General features: G+C 39.6%; 1 protein-coding gene across 12 annotated transcripts in view; it reads right to left on the bottom strand.

Moving 5' to 3' along the window:
- LRCH3 (leucine rich repeats and calponin homology domain containing 3) overlaps positions 1-11983 on the bottom strand; it is a 123539-nt gene that overhangs the window by 6089 nt on the left and 105467 nt on the right. For 7 of the 12 annotated variants that reach the window (XM_077884623.1, XM_077884625.1, XM_077884629.1 and 4 more), the window contains 2 exons: positions 6360-6437; positions 9-2706 (listed from right to left, as the gene is read on the bottom strand). In XM_077884623.1, coding sequence (XP_077740749.1) covers positions 2506-2706; positions 6360-6437 — 279 coding nt within the window. In that variant the 3' untranslated portion in view covers positions 9-2505. The other 5 variants (XM_077884633.1, XM_077884626.1, XM_077884630.1 and 2 more) reach the window with 3 other exon arrangements.

The following is an 11983-nucleotide window of genomic DNA, read 5'->3' as shown; positions in this document are numbered from 1 at the left end:
CACAGAGATGGCATTGGACACTGTCACTTTATTAAAACCAAACACATATACAGGTCATTTTGAAAACTGGAATATGGACAAGTTACAGACACTTAATACATACAACAGAGGATAACAGAATACGAGACAGCAAAAGCAACATCCCCAATAAATAAAGAGTGATGCAGATCAGTAAAAGGAGGCAGGGAAAACAGAAAAGCGGTTTCAAGTTACCGGACGGTTCAGGCCTGACAGGTCTAACAGTGGAGGAGAGTGTGCTCTGGAAATTACATACCAGAGGAATGCAAGATGGGTTCATGCCATAAGTCAGGCTGCATGAGGGAGTGAAGCCCACCAGCTGCATTCTACTCCTGATTTTGAAAATCAGAGTTCTCGTCCCAGGCAGGGAACACAGGAAGAAACAAGTATTTCATAACCTGGTACTTAATGGATTAAATTATGCTGGAGAACGGTGATACGAGTTTATTCAGGGACATCTTAATTACCGTATATTTGAAGGGTGTTTATAGGTTTGCTTAAGGAAGTTAAAATACTTCTTTCGTGTCTGCCTCATTCATGTTTGGTTAATCCTTTCTTGAAAGAGAAAAAGGCAGTGTTTAAGAACAGCACCTATCACTGGTTTTTAAGACTAAATATTTGGAAAAATAGATACTGCTCACAAAGGACAGACAGTAGAATTCTGATTTCAGTAAAAGGGAGACTGACTATACATGTTTATTAAAGAAGATAACTAGACTTTTCATTGGCACTTTATTATTAGGAAGTTTTACAAAATTAGTTGCAATAAAAAATATAACATTTATTTTGAACAGTTATTGGTACTTGTGCTTCTTATTCAAAATTTTAATACTTATCTTGATAAAACAAGGTAATTGCAACCTTTTGACTATAAAACTAGCAACTTTGTATAAATACTTTGAGTGCCACTGTCAGTACAGATTAATTATTCTAAAATGAACCTGCAGGGTGTTTTGCTCTTGAGAGAGGCATATTTTCTCTGAAGCCAGTTCCCTCATCTCTTCTCCATCGTGCCCTGTGCTGCGTGTGATTGGACACCCCTCGCCCCCACTGAGGCTTATGCCTTCCAGATGCACATTTACCTTCCAGGAGGCTTCAAGGGAATGCCGTGTGCTCTGAAGAGAATGTGCAACTACTCCTCCCCAAACCACACACAAGACCACATGTTTTTTTTTATTTCCTAAGGGGACAAAACCACAAAACTGTATGATCTTTGACGCAAGACCTCTTAAAATCAAAACAAAGCAAACCTCCCAAAGTCTGGAAGGTAGTGCTACTGTATAAAACTGGCTTTCAACACAGTGTTCACTGTTTCAGCACTAACAGTAAATAGTTTTTTAAGGTGTTAAATAATTGTCTCATTTGATACGGAAGAAAACCAAAGCAATCAGACCCTCAGGCTGACTTCTACAATAGGGTGTTGTGTTCTCTGCAATTCCCCTTCATATTTGAGTTCAGTAGATTCCAGAATGTTCAGAAACCCTATTTATGAGAACTAGAATCTGAATGCAAACATAAAATAATTTCAAGCATCAAGGCTAGCAACTTAACTATTAAACGTTCTGACAATACTCACTGCCTTGGGTAAAGAACAGAGACTGCTGCCCAATACTTTACCTGCTGCTACTGTCCAGATATAACCTACTTAACAGCCTAATTCAATGCCAGCTCACCAACTAAGACGGTTCAAGTATATTGGAAATTACATACATTTCAATTTTAAAGTCTAAACAGGATTCTAGAGGTGAAGCTCAGCTATGATAAGAACAAGCAGAGGAGAGCTGGACAGGTGCCTACTCCTGAACAGTCAGCTCCAGATCATGTGCTTGTTGTGGACTAATTTACACGTACACACTGGGCTCAGAATAGCAATCTAAGGAACCTAACTGATCTTTGGACTGAACATTCGAATCAAATGAAAATTATTAAGATTACATGGCCTGAGCTTCCAGATGTGCAGACAGTAAATGCTGAGGTGGCCCTGTGCCTACCAATACAGGGAGATTTCAGGATTTTAGGGCTCAGCTCGAAACAGAGATTTAAGTGACCAGGTACCTCCCCAACCTCCCCAAATAGGGTACAACTATTTTCCTTAAGAGCAGCTGTTGAAGAAGTTGGAAAAATGGCCGCATGGGAATTTTATTATGTCATTTAGAAATAAAAATCTAAGTCATATTCTAAGAACAGGTTCAGGATTGTATCAAGACACCTCAGCACTTATGATAAGAGAAACAAGGCCACAGGCCAGGAGAATGGACAAATCACCAGGAAAAAAAATGCTGGTCTTTTACTCTTTGTTAGCAATCATCAATGTCTACTAATGGGATGAGCTGGACATGAGAACAGGATTTATCTTCCTTACTGGTTAGCTCTTTGACGGCCAGAAAACAAAACAAAACCAAACCAAAAACCCTTTGTAACAAGAAACAAACCTCCTTTACCAAGCACAGGAATGGTGTGGAAAATCCTTGGAGTACGATCTTTCAACTAGAGGGAGAAGACCCAGTAATACAGCAGACAGAGAGTTAACATTAAAGTACAATAAAATGCCACAAAACCCAAAAGCTGGAGAGACAGAGAGACAAAACTGGATTCTTCTGAATGTGCCCCAAGAGAAAGTAGTGTTTCAACAGTTCTCTTAACGCTGAGGTTTAGCTGAAGGATGTCAGAAGGGGAACAAAGATTGTCCTGTCCAAAGTGTGAGCAGGAAAGGAAAACAGAAAAACAAAGTTAGTGGATCAAAAATACAGATTTGAGTATAGAATTCAACATGATCATCTCAATCATACTTAGAGAAACACATCCTACTAACATTTTTTACTATGATGAATGAAAATACTGAAAAACAAAACTACAAAGACTCCTCTACATGCTGAGCTTGATTTTACTACTAGAATAAAATTGGCTTGTTGGTGACCAGTACAGATACTCAGGATACAGTAAACAAAACTGGGTGCTGGCTCAGGGTTGTGGGAGGTCTCAAAGTGGTGAGCTCAGTGCCAGCCAACCTTTTTCCTGGCTCATTCTTCTCTATTAACAACAACAACAAAAAAGAATGGGCCAGTGGGCAGGACCCCCCAAACCTGGGGGTGGGCTGAGGAGAGGGAAGTGTTTGGAGAAAGCCAAGTTAATCAGGGAGGGTCACAGAATGAGGAGAGCCTAATAAACAAGGAGACTTACTGCCTGAAGGCCAGGTATATTGACTGATTTGATGTTCCTCTCAAAATCATGTCGAGCCCATCTGCACCAAGTCCAGGTTACTAATATGTACAAAACGAATCTAGAGTCGTAAGGGGCCTTAGAGATCACCCAGACCCTCTGGCCCACAGAAGAAACTGAGTAAGTAAATGAAAACACAATTGGACCAGAGAACAGGAAAATATTCTTCAACACATAACATGCAATAACTCCAGGACATAAGATGCTAGACTCAACAGACATTTTTATCACCCATTATAGTTTTCTGAATGTAACATACTTGATAAAAGCATAATAATAAACAGAATACCCATATGCTCAGCCTTATCAGAGGTTTTCAAGAGTTCTCTTATTTTTTAGTGATTCATTCAGAACTTTTAAACACTTCAAAAGTTAAACTGAGAAGGGAAATTGTTCACCTTTATAGTCTTTGGACATAAAATCTGACAAATATTTACAATTCAAGATTTATGTTACACATTTTCAAAAGTGACCATTATTATATCCCTGATTTTCTTTAAAAATCAAAAAGAAGTGGGAGTGTTTAGTAAAGGTCAGAATGCCCAGAAGTAGGGGAGAACAAAGGAAGAGGAGGAGGTACAGGTTTTTCTTTTTTTTAAAGATTTTAATTTATTTATTCATGAGAGACACACACACAGAGAGGCAGAGACACAGGCAGAGAGAGAAGCAGGCTCCATGCAGGGAGCCCAACGTGGGTCTCGATCCTGGGACTCCAGGATCACGCCCTGGGCCAAAGGCAGACGCTAAACCGCTGAGCCACCCAGGGATCCCCAAGGTACAGGTTTCTGTTTTCCTCTAGAGGCAGAGGGACATGAGAAGGCTCCTTGGACCTATGAATTTATGTATTTATTCATTTTCCATCACTTTGTTCTAAGCTTATAACTTTTTTTTTTCTTTTTTTTTCTTTTCTTTTTTTTTTTTTTTTAGCAGAAGTATCAGCGTAACAGGAACCTGTCTAAAAGTGGTTGGGGTGGTGGTGATGGTGGTAGAGACTCCGGTGGAAGGCAGAATGGGAGAGAAGACGTGGTCTTCAGAGATTGTCCACTTCCTCTTTCAGATGGGGGAGACTGAGAAGGAGGAAGGATGTGCTAAGAACCCCAGTCTAACCACCCTAGAAAAATACCCAGTCTTTTAAATTTTTTTTTTTTTTTCTGTTTCCTGCCTTCAAATAGCACAGCTCTGGTCGGAACAGGGACAGGCTGGCCCACAATAAATCCTGTTAACCATTGCTTGGCAAATGCTGAATTATATGTACATCTTAAGGCAGAATGTGTTTTGCTGACTGTTGGCAGGTACATTTTGGAAGACTTTCAGTATATGGACTTTAAATCTGAGACAGATGATGGTTCTCTAAAGCCTGGGGCATATGTATAATGACTGTAAAGCTGGTAAACAGGGAATGCCTGGATGGCTCAGTGGTTGGGCTCTGCTTTTGGCTCAGGGCGTGATCCTGGAGTTCAGATTGAGTCCTGCATCGGGCTCCCCGTAGGGAGACTGCTTCTCCCTCTGCCTGTGTCTCTGCCTCTCTCTCTGTGTCTCTCATGAATAAATAAAATCTTAAAAAACAAAAAAAAGTTGGTAAACAGTATTTTTAACAGGTTTGACACTGGCTAAGTCTGCTCACATGTCTTGCTGTATGGGGATGTTTCAGCACTCCTCTCTAGGTATGGCAGTGCCTCTTTGTACTCTCATCTTTCCTCTGGTTCCCATGCCCTGTACTAACCCATGCTACATTCCTTTGTTTCAAGACATGGTGTCAGGCATTGGGGTGGGTCCTGGCATGCTTGTGTAATGTGATGATCAGGTGGGAAGCACCGACTCACTGTGAGTGTGTACATATGAATATCAGAACCACTTATTAGAATGCAGAAAATGCATGCTATTTGCTTAGAAACCTTACTATGGCCCTCTTACTCCATTTAAAAATGGGCTGTTCTAAAAGAAATGGTGAGCCTTTAGAAAACAGTATGATATAAAAATGAAAAATCGGCTTTGAATTTGTCCAACTTCGTTCAGGGCAAGTCCTAAGATTTTAGATACTTGCATTTCTGTCATGAAAGCTGTTAGGACAAGGGCTTAAGTTCAAGAGCAATACGGGTTGAGCCCAGGGGCAAATCCTTGGGTTCTGACAGGAAGGTGATAGAAAATTAAGAAGGTGATGCCTAAGAGTCATGTTTTTCTTCTTGGAGGTTGGATACTACATATGATGACAGGAACCGTAAGGGTTATGGCTAATGAAAAAAAAGTATCAAATAGCACCAAGTTGTCATTTCTTTAAGTGTATCTGCATCTCATGTCATTAAATATAGTATTTTTTAAGAGTACCATGTTTAATTGGTTTAACCTAATTGTTTTTAAAAGGGTAACAATAAAAAGTGTATCAAGTTCATGTCTCTTAATCATCTACAGTTTAACTATTTGTACTATTAGAGGGCAAGAAAGCTGTAACTGAGGAACCTGGAGACAATAAATCTCAACAGCACCTAGAAATGCCCTCTTGTGGGCTAAATTCCAAAGTATTAGAGCTGAGTGAAATCTGACCGAAGTCTGGGGTTTCGTGAACAGCACCGTCCCAGTGTCTGTCAGTGTGGATGGCACACCATGGTTATGCAGTCGATGTTACAGTACTGGAACTTGTACACAGTAGCACAGGCAGTTACTATTATAGATCTGTGCTGTTTTTGCAACATTTTTCTAAGTCTAAAATTATTTTAAAATAAACATTTTAAAAAAGAAAGTAAATGTTAAAAAACCTGAAACCAATAGAAGCATTCTCAGTCTGAGATACACACATTTTGAAGCACAGACTCTTGTGTATGAAGATGTATACAAGTCAAATGGCAAGTAGCAATGTTTTAGAAAATGTAAAAAATAACTATTTTTGATTACTTAGTATGATAATATATATTTAAATTTGTATGTGTCTCATTTCTTTGTCCTTGGAAGTAATTAAGGAAAACTGCCCAGAAGTATACTGACTCTAGTAACACAAAATGTTAGTAATTACCAACTTCGTTTAGGCCAAGTCCTGTAAGATTTTTAGATACTTGCATTTCTGAAAAATTTTAGAAAAATAATACCCAAGTCTATTTAGGCAACATAAGAAATGAGAAATTTATTACCTGAGGTACACCAATTTTTCTGCAAGCTTCTAGGAAATTCTCCACATTCCGCCTGCATTTTGCCATTGTTAATTTAGGCTGTAAAGGAAGGAAAATGTGGTGTTACTACTAAAGTTTAAAAATACCCTTGTCAACTGCTTTGTAAATTCAATAATCTAGGCCACAGGATCAGCAAACTTTTTCTTAAAGAGTCAGATAATAAATATGTTAGTCTTTAGGGCCATGCATGATCTGCTAAGAGCTTGAAAGCAACCACAGACAATATGTAAGCAAATAGGTACTCCAGTAAAAACTTCATTTACAAAAATAGGTGCTGGCCTTGGGCCATAGTTTGCCACTCCCTACTTTATTTATTTATTTTTTATTTTAATTTTTTTGCTACTCCCTACTTTAGATATTTTACTTTGATTTTTGTAAAGCAAGTACAAAATACAGAGAAATTTTGGGGAAACAGTTTTTTTTTTCATCCACTCTTTAACAGACAATTTTTTAATTTATTTTGAGAGAGAGAGTGCACGAGGGAGGGGGAGGAGCAGAGGGAGAGGCAGAAGCAGACTCCCCACTGAGCAGGGAGCCAGATGTGGAGCTCGATCCCAGAACCCTAGAATCATGACCTGAATTGAAGGCAGACACTTAACCGACTGAGTCACCCAGGTGCCCCCCCTACCTTTTTTTTAAATCCATTTAAAACAATATACACTGAAGACAATTTATAGTAATAGAAATTACTCACAACTTTGTCATTCAGATATAATCACAGTCAACACTTTAGTTCATTTCCCTGCAGTCTTTATTAAAAAAGGTAACAAAAAAATAAAAATTTTAAAGGCAAATAAAAATTTTTTTAAGATTTTATTTATTTGACAGAGTGAGCAGGAGAGCACAGGCAGGGGGAGCGGCAGGCAGAAGAAGAGGGAGAAGCAGACTCCCCACTGAGCAGGGAGCCCAATGCAGGGCTCATCCCAGGACCCTGGGATCATGACCTGAGCCGAGGGTACAGATGCTTAACTGACTGAGCCACCCAACTTTTGCTCATAAATATAACTACAGAAACATCATGTCTCTACTCTGTGGTAATACTGAAATGTTTTTAAACATTCGAATTTTAAAAGATTGGATTAAAGAAGCTGTGTTCCAAAGGGTGCAAATTTCCTGTAGGAAATTTTCCTAACTTCTAATTAGTAACCTTGTTTTTCTAGAAAGGTCTCTTACTAATAACAATTGTGTCATGTGACCTAAAGTCCTGAAAACCTTTTTCTTTTTAAAAGATTTTATTTATTTCTTCATGAGAGATACAGGCAGAAGGAGAAGCAGGCTCCATGCAGGGAGCCTGATGCAGGACTCAATCAAGGGACTCAACCACTGAGCCACCCAGGTGTCCCTAGAGAAAGTTTTTCACCTAGTAGGTTATGTATGGGTTATAATGTAAGGAAGAAATATGAATTCCATTTCCCAGAATGATAAACAAATTCAAATGTTCAAAGTCATTGGCTGGTTTCTTTCTTTCTTTTTTTTTTTTTTTTAAGATTTTATTTATTCATGAGAGAGATTGAGAGAGAGAGAGAGAGAGAGAGAGAGAAGCAGAGACACAGGCAGAGGGAGAAGCAGGCTCCATGGAGGGAGCCTGACGTGGGACTCGATCCTGGGACTCCAGGATCATGCCCTGGGCCGAAGGCAGGTGCCAAACCGCCGAGCCACCCAGGGATCCCCCAGTTGGCTGGTTTCTAATATGTTTAAGTATCAAGCATGGAATCCAAATGTCTGCATGAACTCTGCCTTAGAGTTTTTACACAGGTAAGCAGATTAAAGCCTGTATCACCTCTAGAAAAGAAAGATTTCACTTGTGAATACTTGGGTTTTCTTCAAAGATGGAATATGATACTCTATCATGAGAAAAGGGGAAACGAGATAAATATATAATAGAGTTTGAGGTACTATAGTCTTGGCCTGAGAAAGGTAGCATGGGCTAGAATTGGCTTTATTATAAAAAATGAAAAGGTGGGATGAAAGGAAAATAGTTTAAAATTTTTTTCTTTTTTTTTTTTTTAAAGATTTATTCATGAGAGACACAGAGAGAGAGAGAGAGAGAGAGAGAGAGAGAGAGAGAGGCAGAGACACAGGCAGAGAGAGCAGCAGGCTCCACACAGGGAGCTCGATGTGGGACTCGATCCCAGGTCTCCAGGATCATGCCCTGGGCCAAAGGCAGGCACTCAACTGCTGAGCCACCTAGGGATCCCCTAAGAAAAATTTTTAAAGGGGTGGCCAGGTGGCTCAATCAGTTAAGTATCTGACTCTTGATTTCAGCCCAGGTCATGATCTTCAAACCCTGTATGGGGCTTCATGCTCAGGGGCCAGTCTGTTTGAGATTCTCTCTCCCTTTTCCCCTCCCCCTACTTTCAGGTGGGCTCTCTCTCTAAAATAAATAAATCTCTCTGTGTGTCTCTAATAAATAAAATCTAAAAAAAAAAAAAAAAAAAAAGAAAAAGGCAGCTCTAGTGGCTTAGTGGTTTGGTGCCACCTTCAGCCCAGGGCGTGATCCTGGAAACCCGGGATTGAGTCCCACGTTGGGCTCCCTGCATGGAGCCTGCTTCTCCTGCTGCCTGTGTCTCTCTCTCTCTCTGCCTCTCTCTCTCTGTGTCTCTAATAAATAAAATCTAAAAAAATTTTTTAAAAGAATATTTTATTTATCCATGAGACACACACACAGAGAGAGAGGCAGAAACACAGGCAGAGGGAGAAGCAGGCTCCATGCAGGAAGCCTGATGTGGGACTCGATCCTGGGTCTCCAGGATCATGCCCTAGGCTGATGGCAGCGCTAAATCGCTGAGCCACCCGGGCTGCCCTAAAATTTTTTTTTAAATAAATAAAACTTAATAAAAAAGTTTAACTGAAAATAAAATTTTAAAAATTCTTTTTAAGATTTTATTTTTAAGTAACCTCTACACCCTATGTGAGTCTTGAACTCAGAACAGTGAGATCCAGAGTTGCATGCTCCACTGACTGAGCCAGCCAGGCATCCCAATAATAATTTTTAAATTTCAAATAGAAAAACTTTCAAAAAGGTCCAGAAGGAGGAGAAGAATTAGGTTTCTAGGAAAGCAACCATTCTTGCCTCTGCCAAGTTCTTAAATCATTGGGGTAAAAAAGGTTTGTTTGTTTTTTAAAAAAGAGAGTGAAACATAAATAGTAAAATGATGATCTACTTGACAGAAGAAGAAAAACCCCATCAGGGCTCACACTGGCTAATTTACACTAAAGCTGGGGTCCTTCTCTTCCACTTTTTACAAGTGAAAGAGCAGGTGTTCATTGGACAAGTGATGCTGTGGTCTTCTCAACTCCTGGCTAACGAGGGAGAGATACAGTAAACTGAGGTACAAAGGAAAAGTCACTGTGGTGAAAGCTATTAGGACAAGGGCTTAACTTTAAGGGAAGTTGGATAAATAAACACAAAACAACTGCTTTTTACTTAAAAGAATTTTTCATTGGCTAGAAATTCCCTCTCCCTATACTAGTTTCCCTTTCTGTCTGTAAAAATGGACATAGAAACAATGCAACTAGCTTCTCTTATTGCCAAGGGACCTTAGCTAAGCAAACCAGGATGTTGATCTGAGTTTGAGAGAAGGTTGGCGGGTGTGTGAACAGGGCACAATGGGCTTTGTCAAAAGAAAGGGATTGAGCATTTCATTCCACAAAATGACGACCCTTAAATTTCTGAACCTCTACTATTCAGATGTCAACATCTATGGGAAGGGAGAATGAAATAGCTCTGACTGTGTAGGAAGAAAAACAACTTTGTTTCTATGCAAAAGAAAGGCTGAAAGGATGGAGTTCATGCTGCTAAGTTAAAACTGGTCCAGGTATTACCACAATCTCAGAAAAAAAGAAAAGGTTCAGAATAGTGATCATGGGAACTAATTCAATATTACCTCCATGAAGGCTACTAGTAACCAAGACAAAAGATGTCTCTGTGTTTGCTGGGGGTGTGGGTATGGGTGGGGAGAAAATGTCTTCTGAGATTTCTCTTGCAGACAGCAGGGTTCTCTGACTGATGAAGGTGAAGAGGCAGGAGGAACAATCAGCTCTTTTCCCAGTCATTTTTTGCATTAGCATTTATCCAAGTTCTAGGGATGTAGGACAGTATTTTATAAATGGGATCAAACTCCTAACAGTCTGATGAAAGTTGTGAATCTGCTCTCAAGAAGAATACACACACATGCAAATTAGGGTGTTGTGGAGCCCGAAAAGCCCTAGGAGCGCTTGATTCCAGGCTACAAATGTGTCCCAACAGAATGGCTAGTCTAAAGGACCTACGCCGTAGACTCCCTATCACTGGAGTGCAGAAGGACTCATGATTTTGCCTTAAGTCTCATTGAACCTGCTATCCCCAAAAGCTTTTCCAGAAGTTTGGATGATATAACATATAGTTTTGGATAGCCATGTATAGCTTGTTCTAATTCTTTAATATACAGCGTGATCTGAATAAAAAGTCTTATGCAGATTTGGAGAACAAAGTTAATTTCAACAAGAGCATAATCTATACCAAAAGGAACAAGAAATACACTGTTTCACACTATTCTGAAATTAGAAATGATTTGGAAGTTTTTCAGGTCACCTACCTTGGTGATATGGTTTATTCAGTGAGTTGTCATATTACAATATTTGTAATGATTTTTTTTTTTAAGATTTTATTTATTCATGATAGTCACACAGAGAGAGACAGAGAGGCAGAGACACAGGCAGAGGGAGAAGCAGGCTCCATGCACCGGGAGCCCGACGTGGGACTCATCCCGGGTCTCCAGGATCGTGCCCTGGGCCAAAGGCAGGCGCCAAACCACTGCGCCACCCAGGGATCCCATGTAATGATTTTTGATATGATTCACTAGTATACTTCTAAGAATGTGAACTGTACTGCCTAACACCTATGCCTTTTAAACCAAACAGCAATTTATCAAACTTCACTGACTCTCCCAAAATAACAAAGAAAGATGAATTGTAACCTAATATTTTGCAAACACATATGCCTTTCTGAGTTTCCTCTGAAATGCTTGGACATAAGACCTCCCCTTATAATGAGTGGTTATTTTTTGAATTGGGGAAAAGAAATCCTGGTTCTTAGCCACTTTTCAATGAATTGCAATAAATCACCATGCTTTAATGCAGCCATAAAGAAACTGCTATGGTTTTTCATTAGTGTATGGCTTTATTTTTTAAATTTTATTTTTTTAAAAAATTTATTTATTCATAAGAGACACACACACACACACACAGAGGCAGAGACACAAGCAGAGGGAGAAGCAGGCTCCATGCAAGGAGCCCGATGTGGGACTTGATCCCGCGACCCTGGGATCACGCCCTGGGCCGGAGGCAGTCCTGCAACTGCTGAGCCACCCAGGAGTAAGTGTATGGCTTTAATTTTATATTCTCCTCACAAAAAACCTTCTACTAAGAAAGTAAGTTACCAAGCTTTCTGTATGGTCAGAAGAACAAAAAGGAAGCAATACAGTCTAATACAAAGTGTTCTGGTAATCAATGTAAAGAATCTGTCACCCTTACTCTCAAATTCCACTTTCTTTTAGCTGTTTGCTACTTCCTATGTATTTCCCCTGGAAATGAAAAATGACAGA

Source organism: Canis aureus, chromosome 35 (genome assembly GCF_053574225.1).
Source record: "Canis aureus isolate CA01 chromosome 35, VMU_Caureus_v.1.0, whole genome shotgun sequence".
Taxonomy (NCBI): Eukaryota; Metazoa; Chordata; class Mammalia; order Carnivora; family Canidae; genus Canis; species Canis aureus.
The sequence above is the reverse complement of the archived record's forward strand: the minus strand, read 5'-3'. Positions and strand labels throughout refer to the sequence as shown.